The sequence below is a fragment of the Ursus americanus genome, chromosome 30, assembly GCF_024610735.1.
Source record: "Ursus americanus isolate L20-20 chromosome 30, mUrsAme1.1.p, whole genome shotgun sequence".
In the NCBI taxonomy this organism is placed as follows: domain Eukaryota; kingdom Metazoa; phylum Chordata; class Mammalia; order Carnivora; family Ursidae; genus Ursus; species Ursus americanus.
This window is the reverse complement of record NC_142156.1, coordinates 5,564,957-5,585,017: the sequence shown is the minus strand read 5'-3', so window position 1 is coordinate 5,585,017 and position 20,061 is coordinate 5,564,957. Positions and strand designations below refer to the sequence as shown.

General features: G+C 38.6%; 1 protein-coding gene across 1 annotated transcript in view; it reads right to left on the bottom strand.

The window, feature by feature from the left end:
• Nucleotides 1-545: 545 nt before the first annotated feature.
• Nucleotides 546-20,061, bottom strand: part of HORMAD2 (HORMA domain containing 2) — a 78,993-nt gene continuing 59,477 nt past the window's right edge. Inside the window, exon 11 of the mRNA XM_045791328.2 lies at nucleotides 546-1,578. Coding sequence (XP_045647284.1) covers nucleotides 1,474-1,578 — 105 coding nt within the window. The 3' untranslated portion in view covers nucleotides 546-1,473. The remainder of the gene's footprint in view (nucleotides 1,579-20,061) is intronic.

Genomic DNA, 20,061 nt, shown 5'->3' with positions numbered 1-20,061 from the left:
TCCTGTAGCTTTCACCAATTTGGTCTTAGATCTACTCTCTGGAGAGACACAAAATAAACTTAATCCCTCTACTAGACAGCTAATCTCTTCATATGATTCTCTTAAAAGAATTGTGGTGACTCAGGCTACAATTCTATCAAGGATATAATAAACCCAATACCTTTCCCTCCTCCTTGCAGTGGCAGAGTAAGCCTATGTGAGTATATTTATCATGCTGGGAGAGGGGAAAAGGCTCCTCCCTGGCAGGCCCTGGATCAGTCTGGCAAAGGATAGTGCTGGACAGGCAGGCTTTCTCAGATTTTCCTCTCTGTTATGATAACCCACAGCCTTCTGTTGGCTAAAATACTTGTCTGGTCCCAGAGATTCTCCTCTTAGTCTGGGTCAGAGGTCCAGGGTTCTTCTGTGTGCATTAGAATCCTGCGAGTTCTCCACAGGGCCCCACCCCCTGAAATTCTGATTTTGGAGAAATGAAACAGGCACAGTAATCCATATTTTAATGAGCACTCCAGGTGCAGATGTCCTTACTTCATTAGAAGAAACACCAAACTAAGCAAGGGGGAAAAAAAGATGAATAAAAAAAAATACCTTGTATTTTGGTTTTATTTAACTGGAAAGCACATACATTCAACATTTAACCTATTGGCCCTATCCACTTAAATTAAATTATTAAATTCCACTTATTAAATAATAAAAACACTTTTAAGTCATTTATTATGTGTCCAACACTAATCGTTAAGTTTATCAAAATTCTCCCAGAATAAGGAGGGAACTAATAACATTATCTGCAGGTTACAGACTGATAAACTGAAGTGTTTGTTGGGAAACATTCAACATGAGCCTTAAGAAGGGAGCCAGGCTCCTGCCCTGCAGCCTATTGCCTGTCTCAGGAGGCCAACAGAGCAGGGCACAGGGCCAGATTTGAGGAACTTTACAGGGAGAGTACACTTTGGTCCAACACTTAGCTGATCAATCTTGTGATTGGAGTTAACATAAAAATCACATCTGCATAAGCACCACCCCATACATCCTATGCAATTCTGTGGGAATTCTAATAAAGCTACAGAGGGATTCCAGGACACAGGTTACAACAAGTTACAACATTTCACAGTAGACTAAATACCTGGGGAGTTTAGTTATGCAAAGAACACCCTCCTTCCTTTAAGAACAACAGCTTATTTCTTTTCAAAATAGCTGCTGTGGTTCTTTTACAAATAAAAATGGTGTCTCATCTCTAACTCAGCCTTGAAGTAAAGCTATCCCAAGGCAGCCCTGGTGACCTTGTTTCCTTGTGGCAAAGTGAGCCCATGTCCTACCCAGTAATTTAGCACTTGGTAAACTGACTAAAAAAGTTGAGCAATAAATTTAGTAAAAGGTTTTGGTGATAGGAACTTACTTTCCTACTTAAGACACTTCATGCATGTTTGTTGCAAAATAAAATTATTTTAGAGTAAATGCAGTGAAGGCATCTAACTTTCATTTTCTGTCAGGGATGAAGACTTTCACTGGTTCGCTGACCTTCCTCTTCTTCCTGGAGCTCTCAGAACTTTGCCGACTGTACGCAAAATTCATTCTTTGAATCTGTGAGAATCACCAGAGAGGCACAATTCAGCAGAGGTTTTGACGTCTGCACAAGACATATACAAGACAGGTAGGCCAAGCATTAATCCCTCTAGCTGCATAACGGATCCAAACCTGCTTTCCTGTGGGCTGGTTTGGCCCTGCTGCCAGTATCAGAGTCTGGTATTCCAAGTTTCAGGAGCTGAGGTCCCCTGGAGGCAGCCAGTTTCAGGGACAGTTTCTTGGCTCTCTTCAGTGAATTCAGCGCATCCAACTCTTAAGGGAAGAGTTGTCAAGGTGTGGGGCCAACAAGGAGCAATTAAGGGTCAGGAGAGATCTAGGGCACTGATTGCTTTCGAAGCAAATAGAACTGAGGTCCCAATTTCAGTTAGTAGAAACATACAGCCTTATCTTTTCTATCATATGTTCAGATTAATGAATTAGGAAGGACTATGGCCCTTCTTTCTGCTTGAATAGAAGTATATGTTATTGATTAAAGAGAAGTTAATTAGTGAATCATCATAGATATATATTTTCCCTTTGGGTTCAGCTTTGGTAAAGATTTTAAAGCTTATTTTTGCTTAACTAAGTAAATAAATGGATGCATTATAATCTGTCAGACAATCCCTAATGCCTAGAATTCCAAGAAACACATAGAGTTTTTATATTTTCCAGCCACTAGATGGGAGGAAAGGTTTTTCAATGCCCTCTGTTCTTTCTTTGGTAGGAAAATGGAATAAAACATACATTTTTAAGCAAGACTGATCAGAATATCTAGTAGAGTTACCAACATTATCCTTTTTTCTGTTACAGATACAGCTTATTGTTACTATTGATATGTTACTACTACAAAATAGTGGGAATGTCAATGAAACACTGAAGTACCATTTCGAACCAAAGACTCGGTCTACAAATGGCTAATTTCATCACTATCTTTTAGTTTTAGAAAACATTTGAATTCTGATCTCAGAAACCACAAATTCTCTGTGGCTTAAACTGAGACATCGATTATATAGAACAATAAAACTCTGAGAAAATAAATAGAGGTGCTCATCAAATAACGGGTTTGCTTAGATATGTAAAAGTTTGAAGTGGCCTGCTCTACAGGAAAAGAAATGGCACCATAAAACCAAAGCACAAAAACCTATTTCTTTATCTAGGAAATGAATTTGTTACAGAGTGGCTGTAAGAAAAAGCATTTGGTAAAATTCAGCTTTTCTAGAAATGTTGCTTGGGCATGCTTTCCATTCAAATGAAATTTCCCTCACTTCAATCAAGTCTGGGTATACCGAGAAGAAAGGAAGATGGATGTACAAATCCTCAAATGACAAGTTGGTCTGATGGTTTAATACTTTTGTTTTCTTTTTCTTCTTTACTCAAAAGTAAACTGGAGTTTTATTACAAGTTGCAGAACTGTAAATTTATTGCAGTGAGTTAATCAAAACATCTTTAATAATGTATACAATCTCAAGGCAACCAGTGAGGCCTTGAGGAACTCTCAATGGTTTATGGGAAACAAGGGTTCAAAAGCAAGTATGTGATCGGCCAGGGGCCACTTTCTAACACAGATGAATAATCTATATGAACTATATATACAAACAAATTTATCCATACAAACATTTTTTGGGTGTATTCCAACTGGCTGAGTTTGCGTATTTGACAGGCAAGCAAAGGGCCAGTGATCAGGCAGTCTAGACTGATTATCTGGGTGATTTGAGCAACAATGGGTGATCATCAAATGATTTCTAATGCATGTCATATTATATTTTAAACAGATAGCTTTTAAAGTGTTCCTTATATATAGATTAACAAGAGGCTACTATGGTCCACTTACCAAAAGAGCCTCAGGAATATCTACATGTACATCTGAAAAGAGCTCTGAAGATATGTTTTCTGCTATATGGTATGTCCCTACTTTCCATTTTTTGTGTGGCAACATATTCTTTTGAGAAGCCAAAGAGCAGGTTTTGCTTTAAGCACAGACAGGTTACCTAGCTGACTTGGTAGTAGTATTTGAAAGCACGAGAAGAAGGGGTCCCTTCTTCTAAATTATTCCATTTATCATGTATTCCTTTATTCATTTACTAAAAAACAAATGTTTACTTGAATGTTCTCCCAGAGTTCTGTCTTTGACCACCTTTTCTCCTTCTCCACATTCTGTGTATGGCTCCTGGGAATCAGTTATCATTTATAGGCAAAGACCTTCACATCTATATATTCATCCTAGATCTTCCTTTTGAACTCCAGATCCATGTGTGTAATCAACTGCCTACTAAAAGTCTCCACATGGATGTTCCAAAGAAAACTCAAATGCAATGTGTCCAAATTGGAATTCATCATCTGCCTCTCTAAGCCACTCCCAGCCTTTGTTCTCACTCTCTGTGAGTCCTCTGGGGTGTCCACTTTAAAAGCCTGAGACTCATCCATGCTTACTCCATCGTTCTCACCCTAACATCTATCTAATCACTAATTCCTATTGATCTTACTTCCTTAATAGCTCTCAAATCCATCCATTTTTCTCTAGTGCCACTGCTTTTACTTTAGCCCAGGCCAATATCATTTATCCCAACTACGAAGTCTTTTTTTTTTTTAATTTTATTTATTTATTTGACAGAGAAAGACACAGCAAGAGAGGGAACACAAGCCGGGGGAGTGGGAGAGGGAGAAGCAGGCTTCCCGCTGAGCAGGGAGCCTGATGAGGGGCTCGATCCCAGGACCCTGGGATCATGACCTGAGCTGAAGGCAGACGCTTAACGACCGAGCCACCCAGGCGCCCCCCAAGTACTAAGTCTTGAACTCCTACTACTACTGCTTCTCCGATCCATTCTCCACTCTGGAACCTAAGTAGTCTTATATTAAAGCTGACAATGTCATTCTTCTGATTTGTCACCCATCCACTAATGACTTCCCATTGTCCTCGAGATAAGGTCCAGACTCTGTATGGCCCTCACCCACCTCTGCCTCTTCCTCTTACCCCAGACTCACTGAGCCACTAGCAGTTCTCCAAATGGGCCCTGCACACTTCCCTCTGGACTTTGCCTTTAATGCCCACTCCCATGCTCTGCTTTTCCCTTCCTCACCAGGCCCAGGGTCAGCCCTGGAGTTTCTTCTGCCTACTGGCCTTCTGTGACACCTCTAGGGCTATGTTCTGTTCTTACCCCTTTTGTGGCATTTACTACATAGTGACTCCCAGCTTCTGGGTTAGCTAACTTCATGGATGAAGGTACTGTTCTCTCAGGTAGAGAAAAATGGGAGTTTTGAACTTGCTGGGTTTGGAGCACATGTGAAACCCCAAGTGGACACACTGAATAGGCAGCTGTATATGGAAGTCTGGAACCCAGGAGAGAGGTCTGTGATGAGGATGTAAATTTGAGAGTCATCAGCATATAGAGGCTAATTAATACCAGGGGTGTGGAAGAGTTTGCTTATTGAGAGATCAGAGCGTGAGAAGGGAAAGGGGCCAGGACATAGCCTTAAGGAACTCTAACAGATTTCGAGATTATGTGAAACATAAATCAACAAAGGAGATTGAGAAAGAGAGATAAAAGAAGACTAGCTGTCTGTCATGTAAAGAAAGCCAAAAGAAGAGAGTTCTAAGAAGGAGTGTAGAAAATAAAAGATAATGGTGGTGGTCAGTAGTGCCAGTTGTTGAGAAGTCGAGAAAGATGAGGACAGAAATATGTCCACTTGATTTAGCCACATGGAGGTTACAAAGTGCATTGAATTTGTGGGGGCAGAAGTCACCTTGAAGTCAATTGAAGAGTACATAAAAAGTAAAAAAATTTAAGAGCAAGTATACAAAATTTTATAAAAGTCAAGATGGAGTGGGGCACCTGGGTGGCTCAGTTGGTTAAGCATAAGACTCTAGATTTCGGCTCAGGTCATGATCTCAGGGTTTTGAGATCAAGCTCCATGTCAGACTCGGTGCTAGGCGTGGAGCCTGCTTAAGATACTCTGTCTCCTTCCTCTACTCCTCCCGGCCTCTTAAAAAAAGTCAACAGGGAGTAACCAACTCAACCTGGGAAATTTAGAAAAGCCTTCTTAGCAAAAGAGGGACACTGAGCTGGGTCTTAAATAATGAGTAGTAGTTCACCAGACTGGAGATGGTGAGGGGGTAGGGTAAGAAAGGTCATTCTAGGCTGAAGGTTCAGCATGTTTAAAGACACTGAATCATGAAAAGACATGGATGATATATGGGACAGTGAGAAATGTCTCTTTATTAGATTGGCTCTTAGGGTTAAGTGTTATTTATCCAATAACACTCCTTTAAAAAAAATTTTTAAAGATTTCATTTATTTATTTGAGTGACAGAGACAGAGCACAAGCAAGGAGGAGAATCAGAGGGAGAGGGACAAGCAAGCTCCCCACTGAGCAGGGAGTGCAAAGTGGGGCTCGATCCCAGGACCCCAAAATCAGAACCTGTGCCGAAGGCAGACACTTAACCAACTAAGCCATCCAGATGCACTCCCTCCAATACACTCCTGGTTAGAAATACAAATTCCCGGGGCGCCTGGGTGGCACAGCGGTTGAGCGTCTGCCTTCGGCTCAGGGCGTGATCCTGGCGTTCTGGGATCGAGCCCCACATCAGGCTCCTCCGCTATGAGCCTGCTTCTTCCTCTCCCACTCCCCCTGCTTGTGTTCCCTCTCTCGCTGGCTGTCTCTATCTCTGTCGAATAAATAAATAAAATCTTTAAAAAAAAAAAAAAAGAAATACAAATTCCCCAGGGCACCTGGCTGGCTCAACTGTTATGTGTCTGCCTTCGGCTCAGGTCATGATCCCAGGGTCCTGGGATCGAACCCCGCATTGGGCTCCCTGCTCCGCGGGAAGCCTGCTTCTCCCTCTCACACTCCCCTTGCTGTGTTCCCTCTCTCGCGGTCTCTGTCAAATAAATAAATAAAATCTTAAAAAAAAAGAAATACAAATTCCCCTGGAATTATTACTCAATATGATATTAGTGTAAATTAACTCATCAAATGGTCTCCAAGTGGCAGCCTGCTGAAACCAGAACCTTGCAGGCTTTGGAAAGCAGACAGATAAGTTTCCATATAGAAACGGTACAGTACTTACTTTGCATTGGGAGGTAGATCTGTGTGGGTAGCCAATGGGGGAGGAGGCAGCCCCAGGCAAGCAGGAAATACTGTTGAGTACTTTATGTGCTTGGAGTGAAATGAGAGTGCAGTGAATTTTGCTTACTTCAAAATTATTTGTCAGGTCAGATCTGACAAAATGTTTTCCCTTTAGAAAACCAGTCCTTACCAGTATAGATTTATAATCAAGTGTTAAGCATGGAATCTTTGGATTTGGAAGTTCCCAGATCAAGAAATTCTATGGTTCAGAGAGGGTGTGTACCCCTATAAGAAAGTTATAGGACTGATGTTAGTTTTGATTCCTCTCCCTTAACATTTATCCTTTTTTTTTGCACAATGAAAGGTAAATCAACAGTGATCACAATATAAATGCTATTAGCATAAATGTAGCTCAAGTTAACATTGAGATGAATGAGCAGTAAGAAAGTGAATGCTTAAAGAGAACACTTCCCTCCAACTACAGGAGAGCTGTGAGCTCTCTTATATGTTGGGAAGTGTCTCATATTTCATTGGGATTTAGGAAGGGTTTGCCCATTCATTTGCTTTCTTGATTTCCTGAAATTTGTCACCAGGGTTCTGGACCATGGCTATTTCTATTTAGCAGGTAAATATGTATTCTCCTTAGAGTCATAAGCATATATTTCCATTAATCTCCAAAAGTTATTATATCAATTCTCCCTTTCTCCATATGTTCTAAAGCATCACATAGGTTTAAGAGCTCTAGAATTAATTCAGTTATTCAACAAACATTTTGGGGTACCTTCTCTGTGCCAGATATTGTGCTAAGCACTGACAATACAAAGCTGCTCAAGGCACACTCCCATGTGTGTGGGTCTGGTGAGGGGAAACAAACTGGTTACAGATGAAATGATAGTCATGTATAGGGTACAGCAGAGGTTCCAAAAAGATCTTATTAGCTCTTCCTGGGGGGATCCTGGCAAGGCTTCAAAGGGGATGTGAAGCTTACACTAAGTAGTGCAAGATGATCAGACATTCACCAGGCAAATGGCATTAGAAATTGAACTTGCAGGGAGAACATTCTACATAAAAGCACAGGCACAGGGTTATAAAGCAGAATACCTCCGGAGAATTGGGAATAGTTCAGTGGGACTAATAGAAAGGGGATAGGTAGGTGGGCTGGATCAGACAGTGTCCTTCTCTGAAGTTCAGACTTTCTACGGCCATACCAACCTGAACACGCCTGATCTCTTCTGATCTTGTCTGATCTCAGAAGCTAAGCAGAGTTGGGCCTGGTTAGTACTTGGATGGGAGAATGAGTGACAAAGGATGGAGTACATGAAGTTTGGACTTTGTACTGTAATGGAATGGCACTGAAAGGTTCTAAAAGCAGATTTGTTTTAGATAGATCCCTATGGCTGCAGTGTAAAGGGTAGACTGTTCAGGAATGAGACAATGAGCAACGAGGCTATTTCAGAAGAGAATTGATCTGAGTAAGAAAAAGAGCAACAGTGAAGTTAGAGAGGAGAGGACTAATAAGGCAGAGGGCTGAGGAGAGAGGAAACGAATGCCTGAACCCAAACACTAACATGACTTAATCATTCATTGGAATGAAGACAGGGACGGCAAATAAAGGAGAAAAAAGGACAAAAATTACCCAAGTTTCTGGTATTGGCATTGACCAAGATAAGAAACAGAGGAAGCTGACGGGGTGAGTGGTGGGAGCATCGTGGGGAGGATGGATGGAGAAATAATTGACTCTGTTTTCAAGATTCTGGATTGGAAGTGAGATATCCAAATGAAGATATCCACCAGGGCATTGACTATGCGAGCTGGGGCTCAGGATGGATGAAACTGCATCAAAAGTACATACAGAAAGATATATTCACTTTGGACAAAAGATGGGATATTACTCAAGGTCTGGAAGGAAGTAAAAGTGGATATAGATATATGTACATTTTTAAATTTGGGAACAGGAAGTTGAATGATTCATATTTGATGGCCATAACTATTTCTACGAAGTAGAATTTAGGTCATCCACTTAGAAAGGGAGGGAATCGGTCTTGGGTGGTGCTTAAGACACTAAAGTGGTTAAAGTTTGAACAATGAGAAAGGCAGCCAATAAATAGACATTTAAAGCTAATGTTAACTATTGCTTAGAATCTGGATAGCTTTAAGATATATCATCTCAAAATTAAAATATTTGACATATTAATGATTTTGCTTTTTTACAAACATTTAAATGCTTACAATAGACCATATACTGCACTAAGAGCATCATAAATATGATCTTGTTTGTTCCTTACAAATAACTGTGTGAGTGCAGGGAGGGGTTTTTATTCCTCTTTTACAAATGTGGAAATTGAAGTTCAGAGAAGTGAAATGACTTGTTCAGTTCGCACAGTTAGTAAGTGGAAGTCTTGAACCCAGGTCTCCTGATTTTGAATTGAGTGTTCCTTATAATTTATTTCTTCATCCCAAAGGGGAAAATGAAAGTCAGAAATTGCAGATCTCTATCTAGGGTTCTTAGGCTTCTTCTGGGGTTGACCCTTTTTGGACATAACCTAATAGGACCTCAAACTAAAGACAGCCAAAGCTGAGTTCATTTTTTTCCTTTGTAACCAATTTTTCTTCATGACTTTTCAATTTCTATTAATCACCATTTCCCAGTCATCAAAAGTGGAAAACATAGTCACCTTAGATTCTTTTCTCATCTAATGCCTACACAGAATTCTTGTAATGAGTAAATGGAATAGCACAGATACAGCACCTGGTACAGCATCACACATATACAAGTCATTCAGTGACTGACAGCTGTTACTATTCCTGCTGCCACAGGTATCCTCTATTCCAGCCAAACTGGATTGTTGTAGCAGGCTGAAAAATGAGCTGACAAAAGATGTCCAGGTCCTAATTCCTAGAACCCATGAATATTACCTTATATGGCAAAAAGGGGGGGGCAAATTGCAGGTATGATTAATGATTCTGAGATGGAGAAGTTATCCTGGATTACCCAGGTAGACCCTACATATAATCACATGTATCCTTATAAGACAGAAGCAGACGGAAACTTGAACACAGACAAAGACGACAACGTGACCACTTAAGCAGAGACTGAAGTGATATGGCCATAAGCCAAGGAATGCCAGCAGCCATCAGAAGCTAGAAGAGGCAAAGAACAGAATTTCCCCTGGAGCCTTCAGAAGGAATCTGGATTTGCCTACACCTTGATGACAGCCCAATGACATTGATTTTGGACTTCTGGCTTCTAGTGAAAGAATTGATTTCTAATGTTTTAGGCCACCAAATTTGTGGTAATTTGTTACAGGAGCCCTATGAAACTAATAGTTACATTCTCCAAACATACCTCATTCTTTTCCCTCTTCACTATTTCTTGCACTTCAGAAAACAGAAATTTTCTATGACTTACTCTCTTTTAAGTTTTGAATAATTCCTTCAAGGTTAATCTCTAAAAGTATTTCCTTTTTAAAAAATTGTTGTCAGAAAGAGAGAGCGTGTGCACGCACAAGCAGGGGGAGTGGCAGGCCAAGGAAGAAGCAGGCTCTCCCCAGGGCAAGGAGCCCCAGGCAGGACTCAATCCCAGGACCCTGGGTTCATGACCTGAGCCGAAGGCAGACGCTTAATCAACTGAGCCACCCAGGCACCCCACTCTCTGAAAGTATTTCATCCGTTCAGACTTTCCTACTCCTTTAATCTGATACGGCCTTTCTTTCTTGAGCAAATCCCACCATGTTTTTTGTAACTGTGCTTTTCTGACAGCATAAATGTTTGTAAACAATTTGTCCTTTACATGGGTCTGAGTTTAAGTTCTTTAGGAATTCATTTGTATTAATATTATGGTTTTTAGACTCTGCACTGCAATGCCTTACTCACTGTCCTTCACCCAGTCGGTATCAATAATTCTTTTGCTACCTACCTCTACTATCTATGAAAGTGCTGAATTACACAGTTATTCATGTATCCTACAGCTGCACTATCACAGTAGTCATTAGCCGCATGTGACCATTTAAATTTAAATTAATCAAAATTAAATAAAATTTAAAATTCAGTTCCTCAGTTGTATTACCCACATTTCAAGTGTTCAGTACCCACATATTAGACATCACAGAATATAAAACATTTTCATCATCACAGAAAGTTCTATAGGACAGAACTGCTTTACAGTGGCAATCTGGATATAATCCAAGTAAATAGGAAGTTTCCTAGGGCCCATGGTGACAATAGGAATACAGAAACTAGAAATAATTTTTCTTCAAAATGTAAAAACGTCAATTTTCCTAACATTATTTTATCAAGTCAGTGTAATCCCAATCAAAATTCCAATAGTATGTCTGTTGGAACTTAGTAAGCTCATTCTAATGGTCACCTAGAAGAGAAAAAGTACAGGAAAATATTTAAAAAATAAAAATAAAAGAACTATGAGGGGAAAGGAGTTGTCCTTCCAGATAGCAAAACATAATACAAAATTTGAGTAATTAACACATGACAGCGGTAATATAGGAGTAGACATACGGATCAGTGAAATAGAACAACAAGTCTGAAAACAAACCTATGTATGTATGGGGCTTTAATTTATGATAAAAGTGGCATTCAAATTAGCAGGAAAGGGCAGAAAATTCAAGTAGTACTAACACAATGGGAAAACATTCTCACATGAGAAAAAAAAGATCCCAGCTAGTTTAAGAAGGCAAATGTAAAAAGCAAAACTATACACTTATTAGAAGAAACTATAGGGATGCCTGGGTGGCTCAGTTGGTTAAGTGTCTGCCTTCCGCTCTGGTCATGATTCCAGGGTCCTGGGATTGAGTCCTGCATTGTGCTCCTTGCTCAGTGGGGATACTGCTTCTCCCTCTGCCTGACGCTCTCCTGGCTTGTGCTCTCTCTCTCTCTCTGACAAATACATAAAATCTTAAAAAAAAAAAAAAGAAAATATAGAAAATTTTGCTTATAACTTTAACATTGGAAAGACCTTCTCAAGGAAGACATAAAATGATAAACCATGGAAAGATATCCTGTGTTCCTAAATTGGAAGATTTAATATTGTTAGGATGTCAGTATTGCCCAAAGATATATATAGATGGGGTAGAATCACTGTGAAAATCCTAATGACATTTTTTTGGAGCAGAAATAGAAAATCCATTCATAAATTCATATGGAATTTCAAAGGCTCCCAAAATGCTGAAATAATCTTGACAAAGAAAAACAAATTTGGAGGCCTTTGGATACGCACACTTTGGATTTCAAAACTTATTACAAAGCTACAGCAATCAAACCATGTTGTACTGGAGTAAAGACAGACATATAGGCCGAGGAATAGAATGGAGAGCCCAGAAATACACTTTCACCTACATGACCAAATGATTTTCAACAAGGGTGTCCAGAGCATTCATGGGGAAAAGAAAGTCTTTCAACAAATGGTGTTGAAAAAACTTAATATCTGCATATAAAAAAATGAAGTTGGATCCTTACACTACATACAAAAATTACTCAAAATGGATTGAAGAGGGACACCTGGCTGGCTCAACCAGCAGAGCACGCAGCTCTTGATCTTGGAGTTGTTGAGTTCAAACCTCACGATGAGGGTAGAGTTTACTTTAAAAAAAAGAATAAATAAATTAGAAAATACAAAAGAAACACTAAAAAAAAAAAAAGGATTAAAGACCTAAACATTAAAGCTAAAACCACAAAAGTCACAGAAGAAAACACAGGGGGAAGCTCATGACGTTGGATTTGGCAAGAATTGCTTAGATATGACATCAAAACAGAGGCAACAGAAGAAAAAATAAATTGGACTTTATCAAAATTAAAATTGTGCATTAAGAATACTACCAAGAGAATGAACAGACAACCCATGAAATAAGAGAAAATATTTGCAAGTCATTATATCTGATAAGAGATTAATATCCAGGATATACAAAGAACTTCTACAATTCAACAACAACAAAACAAACAACCTAATTAAAAACTGGGTGAAGGACTTGAATAAGCATTTCTCCAAAGAAGATACACAAATGGCCAAATAAGCAAATGAAAAGATTCTCAACATCACTAATTATTAGGGAAATGCAAATCAAAACCACAAGGAGATATTACTTCATACCCATTAGGATGGCTATTATTTTTTTTAAAAACCAAACAGAAAATAAAAGTATTGGAGGGACACCTGGGTGGCTCAGTCAGTTAAGCATCTACCTTCGGCTCAGGTCATGATCACAGGTCCTGGGATAGAGCCCTGCACAGGGAGTCTGCATTTCCCTCTCCTGCTGACCCTCCACCTTCCCTCGTGCTCTCTCTCTCTCAAATAAATAAAATCTTAAAAGAAAAAAGAAAAAATGGAAAAGTATTGGGGATGACATGGAGAAATTGGAACTCTTCACATTGCTGATGGGAATATAGAATGGTATGGCAGCTGTGGAAAATAGTATGGGGGCGCCTGGGTGGCTCAGTCAGTTGAGTATCTGACTTTGGTTCAGCGACTGATCTCAGGGTCCTGGAATAGAGCTCCACGTCTATCAGGCTCTGTGCTCAGCCAAGAGTCTGCTAGTGTCTCTCCCTCTGCCCCTCCTGCTGCTCGTGCTCTCCCCACACCTCATATAAATAAATTAATAAAAAAAATAGTATGACAGTTCCTCATAAAATTAAAGATAGAATAACCATATGATCTACCTATTCCACTTCTAGGTGTATACCCAAAAGAACTAAAAGCAGAAACTCGAACAGATACCTGTACAACCATGTCAAAAACAGTATAATTCATAATAGCCAAAAGGTAGAAGCAGCCCAAATGTCTATCAATGGACGAATGGATAAACAAAATGTAGCATACACTGACAATGTAATATTATTTAGTCATAAAAATGAAGGAAATTCTGACACATGCTACAACATGTATGAACCTTGAGGATACTATGTTAAGTGAAATAAGCCCAGTCACAAAAGAATAACTATTGTATGATTTCACTTATATGAGGTACTTAGTCAAAGTTATAGAGGCAGAAAGTAGAATGGTGGTTACCAGGGGCTAGGGAGAGAGATGGGGAGTTATTTAATACATACGAAGCTTCAGTTTGGGAAGATGAAAAGTTCTGGAGATTGATGGTGGTAATGGTTGTACAACAATGGGAATGAACTCAATGCTACTGAACTGTACATTAAAAATAGTTAAAATGATAAATAAATTTTATTATATATATTTTACCACAATTTTTAAAGTGGCATTTTTCTTAAAAATAATTTTTAAAAAGATGATTTAGCGGTGCCTGGGTGGTTCAGTCAGTGGAATGTCCGGCTTTTGGTTTTGGCATAGGTCGTGATTTCATGGGCTGTGAGATCAAGCCCCATGTCAGGCTCCATGCTCAGTGGGGAGTCTGCTTGAGATACTCTCTCTCCCTCTCCCTTTGTCCCTACCCACCCTGCACTCTCTCTCTCTCTGATAAGTAAAAATAAATCTTTTTAAAAAAATTAATAAATAAATAAACTTGAAGAACAAAAAAGGAAAAGAATGTAAGACACAATTACAAGCCACATACATAACTTTAAATTTTCTAGTGGATATATTTTAAAAAGTAAAAAGAATAAAACAAAGTAAAAAGAAATATAAAGTTAAGAATTGTAATCGTTGCTTTTATTTAATCCAACATATCAAAAATATTATCATTTCAATATGTAATCGATGCAAAAATTATTGGGACATTTTACATTCTTTTTTTTTTAATACTATATCTTCACAATCTAGTGTATTTTTTACACACAGCACATCTCAACTCAAATTAGCCACATGTAGCTAGCGGTTCCCATATTGGACAGCACATCTTTGTGTGTGTGTGTGTGTGTGTGTGTGTGTGTGTGCATGTGTGTATTTTAAATGCAAAGTCAAAGGTATGGAATATCTTTAGGGGTAGTTTTTGAATTATCTAAGAATGTATTCATGTGTAACTTATATAGAATTATATTAATAATATGAAGTTCCATATTAATTTGCTTATTAATTCTGTTAAAATTTGTCTTTTTTATTACTTGATATGTTTGCAACCAACATGCTTATTTTTCCCTCTCTTTGCGTTCCTTTATTTCAATATGATGAAAGTTTCATTATGAAACTATTTTTGTTTGTAAACTAGAAAGGTAATAAAGGAACATAAAATAGACTGCATACAAAATAAAGAATGTAAACATAACCTTCATAATTTTACATATTACATGGTAAAATTATAATATTTTGGATATATTAATAAATAAAGTATGCTATTAAAATTTTCAAAAGAACATTAAAAAACTTCAAGTTTATTTGGCTTACCTTTATAAATTATAAAATATTCTAAAATACTATTAGGTACTTTTCAACGTAAGAATGTCAGGTACTTTCCTACTTTCAAATGCCTTAGTAATTAACTATTAATTCTGTGGTAGCTAAAGGCAGACATATAAAACACACATGAACAGGGGTGCCTCGCTGGCTCGGTCAGTAGAGCATGTGACTCTTGATCTTGGGGTCATGAATTTGAGCCCCAAGTTGGGAGTAGAATTTACTTAAAAACACACACACAATAAACACTACATACTTGAAGTAATTATAAAATGAAAAAGTCAGGGGCACCTGGGTGGCTCAGTCAGTTAAGCATCTGCCTTTGGCTCAGGTCATGATCTCAAGGCCCTGGGATGGAGCCCTGCATCAGTCTCCCTGTTCAGCAGGGAGTCTGCTTCTCCCTCTCCCTCTGCCTGCTGCACCCCCTCCTTGTATGCTCTTTCTCTCTCTCTGTCAAATAAATAAATAAAATCTTTTTGAAAAAATGAAAAAGTTGTTTCTTGGTTTGTGGCATGTAGGAGGAAACCTACAGGCAATAATGACATGATGGTGTTATTAGATGTACTAAACTTGACACGGGTTTGCTGATTCTTCAAAAAAGAGATGAAGAGATAATAGATACAGAATTGGAAATGTGATACCTTGCTTCTTATAGATATGCTATGTAGGTCAGTTGCTTGAATCTGAGTCTCTATAAAGTGCTTTAGCAGGTGTTGAAAGGAACCTAATATAACTGTAAGTACAGAAATGACTATAGACATAGGTCCCATAAAATGAACAGGAAAAGGCCACTCTGGTATGAAGAGTGTCTCAAATAGAACGTCTCTATAGGTGTGATTTCCGAATCTCAGCTCATAACTGCCTAATCTCACTGGCAGGAAGGAGAGGGTGAAGTAGATGGCACTTAGGGGCTCGGCTCCCAATCCCCAACAGCTCTTCCACACAAGATGGAGGCAGAATGGCAAAGATATATTCCCTCAGAAGTCAAATTTTCACTTTAAATTGGCCCTGAGTTCACTTGAAGAGGAAAAGAAAAAAGAAAAAGAAAACCTCAAAAGAGAACTAGTTGGGTGTTGAGAGGAAGGATAAGTTTTATATGAGGGGTAGATACCTAAACTTAATTAAAAAAAATTTTTTTAACTGACCTCTACATCCAACCTGGGGCTCAAACTTATAATCCCGAGATCAAGAGTCACAGGTTCCACCAACTGAGCCAGCCAGCCACCCCCTAAAACTAATTTTTACTTTACTTTTCCAGCAAATGGTGAAACATTTTCACTTTCTAACACAAAATAAAAGTAATCATACCTCTCTTTCTGATCTACTTTTATTTTTTAATATATTTGAACCTTTCAGAATTTTCTATGGCATCAGTTTAGTTCACATCTAGTTATTTAATTGCCTGCTTCCATGTATTTGGTTTTATTTATCTATCTTAATAACTAATACAGTCACATAGTAAGAAGTTTAAAAGGTAAAATAAAGGTAGACAGTGAGATTCTCCCTGTAATCCCTGGACCACTCAATTCTCCCCTGGAAGGCAACCATTGTTATCAGTTTCTTGTACACCCTTTCAAGAAACTGTTCTGTTTTCATTTTGAAATCTGCACCACTAAACTGTTGTAAAATTCCCAATATCATTCTCTCCTAATTGTTTTACTAAAACTGGACCAGGCCTGTCCACAGTAAGAGTACATGAGTGGAGGGTTGTGAGCAAGGAACAGACCTATCTGCAGGGTCGCTCCTGGTCTCATATCCTATAAAGGTGGGCTTTCTTCCCATTGCCTCCAGTTATCTTCCCCATCTAGACACCACATATTTTCCTCCTGACTAAAGGAAACGAGAAAGAACCAAAGTGTGGAGGGGTAAAAGAGGAGGGTCAGGAGGGCGCCTGGGTGGCGCAGTCGTTAATCGTCTGCCTTCAGCTCAGGGCGTGATCCCGGCGTTATGGGATTGAGCCCCACATCAGGCTCCTCTGCTATGAGCCTGCTTCTTCCTCTCCCACTCCCCTTGCTTGTGTTCCCTCTCTCGTTGAGAACAGAGCTCTATCTGTTAAATAAATAAATAAATAAATAAATAAATAAATAAATAAATAAAATTAAATAAATAAAATCTTTAAAAAAAAAAAAAAGGAGGGTCAGGAAAGCAGAGATTCAAGGTACCATGCTAAGTGATACAGTGGTGATAGGAGCACTAGGAAGGCATGACAGGGATGGACAGCAGTGTTTCAAGGTAGTGAAGAACACAGATGTGTAAACAATGAACTCTAACCAACATCTAACACAGGTAGGATGAAGTAAGGGCTAAATAAAGGTACAAGCAGTATGCTGTAGGAATGTAGAAGGAAAAGAAGAATAGGGGGAAGGACTTCATAAATAAGCCCATGGCTGGTTGAGCACGTCTGACAAGCTTCTTCTCAAACTCCACGCGTTTTCCCTGACTCATGAAAACCTAGGGCTGGGAGAATGCCAAACCAGTGTGTTGCAGCTCAGTCAGTAGGGAAATCTTTCAGAACCAACATGGAGAGGGAAAACGAAGTTTAGAATTTGCACACATGCAAAAATGTAAGGAATAATAATAAAAGTCCCACTGAAGCTTAGAACTGGTCTCCAGTTGTGAATCAGAGAAAAACACATGAGCATTTTCAGAACCTTTACTAATCAGGGATGCCAGGAAATGCTCACCTCCAGGGGTTGCCATTTACAGCGTTGTCTATGTTTTAGGTATCCCTGGAATTATGCAGGGCACAATCAACATAACTATGCATGGCAACCCTGCTAGGGCAAACACCAGGTTTTTGACTACCACTTTCTAAGCTTCCCCATCACTACATTTTTATGAGTTACAGGGTATTCCTTTTGGCTAACATTTCCTATGACAAGAAAAAACAAACATTTAGAATGTTATGAATATATTTTCTTAAAAACCCAAGGTTGTTGAGTATAAACTGCAGTGTAGCTATGCTACAGAATATGGCTAAATTATATATCTAAAGTATGACATATTGTACATATTTTCCAGCCTATAAAGATTTTCCATGATGGGGTAAGGGCTGCTCAGTTTCAAATTAAACACCATTTATTTAGAATATTATTTAGAGTGGAATAGTATTATTGTTGCAGGGCATCTGGCACATTTTTACTCTGAGGCTTTCAGAATTTAATGAGTAAAAGTTGAAAGTTTCTCCTTATTATAGAAGAATTTTTCTGATTTTTCGCCAGTATCTCTCTTCACTGCCATTTCTAAATCAGTGATGTATAGACAACCACCAGTTTGGAAAACAACATGACAGTGGGTCATATAAAAGATGAGATTTTTCTGAGTGTTTAAAGTTATGCCACTATTGATCCTAACTCCTGATTCAAATATTCCTGATTAGGAAGTATCTAAGTAAAATCAAGAAATATTTATCATCAGTAGATATGGCTGTGTTTTGTTCTTTGCATTAATTGTTGAGGATGCAGGAACCAATATTTTAAGTTTTTTTTTTTTAAAGTTTGTGGGTATTGAGCTAATTCCTGGTGGTTTTTAGAATTTAGCCACATGTTCCCTTTTTGTGGAAATATTTACGCTGGGGATTTCCACTAAGGGAATTAGAGTTAATTGAGCTCTTTTCTGGGGGATAAAGCAGCTGAGGCCATATTTCTGTTAGTGTCTTTTTTTTCTTGCCCTACTCTAAGAGAGTGTTTCCATACACATAAGACTTAATCTAACAGGTTCTCATGGAATATTACATACATAAAATAAGATCATGTATTTGAAAATGTTTGGCACCCTATTTGGTACATGTTAATCACTCATTACAAATTGGTTGTATCTAGTTGAACATTACCTGATTTTGGTTGCTATAAATGAAATGTGCCCTGAGCTAGCCAAGGGATTTCTTAAAAATCTAACTTATCTTGGGGTATGAAAAGTATAAAGTATCTCTCAGAGATAAGCCAGTTTACATATTCAGTAACAAAGCCTTTCATTTCAAATTTCAGCTACAAACTTCTGGTGTTCCTGTAAATGCAACACTGGAAGATGAACTACATATGCTTGAAAATGCTTGACTTAAAATAAGAAGGAAAAGAGGAACACAGAACCTAGAGACACTGAAAATTGAAATGCATACAAACAGACATCCTCTCAAATCCCACCCAAGAAGCAGTGAATAAGCTTGAAAAATTATTCATCTGGTTTTTCATGGTATAGCGCAAAGACTCAGAACTAGGGTGTTGGGTTCCATAACTGACTTGCAAGTTTCCATCACAGTAAAAAAAAGGGAGGGGGATAATATTTGCCATGTACCGAACAGTGATGCTTTGAGGATTAATGACATAATGTCTGTAAAGAGGTTGGAGATCCTTGGAAAAAAGACACTACATAAATATAAAGTAGTATTAATATTTAGGCTTAGTCCACAATGTGAGACCTGCTTTCTTTGGCTCATGAGGTCATCAGCAATTTTGTAAGGTGTACTCAAACACCCACAGAGGAGCCTTGTTAGCTTCCTCGTAAGTGGACTGTAAAGCTAATCTGACCCACCTGGTCAGAGCAGTCACGGAGGCTGTGTTCCTTTCTCATGGCCTCCGAGAAGCTACAGATGGAGAGTTCTTGGCTCTCCAAAGGAATGAGACATGGCCATGAGCGCACTTCAACAGCATTTAGGGCTTCTCAGGAATGCAGTGGGAGTTTGGGAATGTTTTGACTTAGAATTAAACAAAAGTGCAGTCATATCATATCTTGATTTAGAAGAAAGGCTAAATTCGCCTTTCTCAGACAACGAAAATTTGGAATAAGAGTAGGAATGAGAAAGCTACTTCTTGGAATGGTTAGTTTATATCTTTAAAGGATTTGGAGACAAACTTGGGTTTTTTTGTCCTGGGAACATTTTAGTCTCCAGGGGTTGTAGTCTCTTTGATGGCAATATCCTGACTCCTCATCGTGGCTTCATCTCTGTGAAACGGTTATCAAGGGCAATCTTGCAGAAGTTTCAGTTCTAAAGTTTCAAAGGGCAATCAATTCAATGTAGACATTGCCTTGCAAAGTCTTGTGGTATAACTGAATGACATCAATGTAATTGTGATGAAACATTTGCATTTCTCAGTTTTAAAAGATAAAATTAATTTTGATTCAAGGGCCTTAGG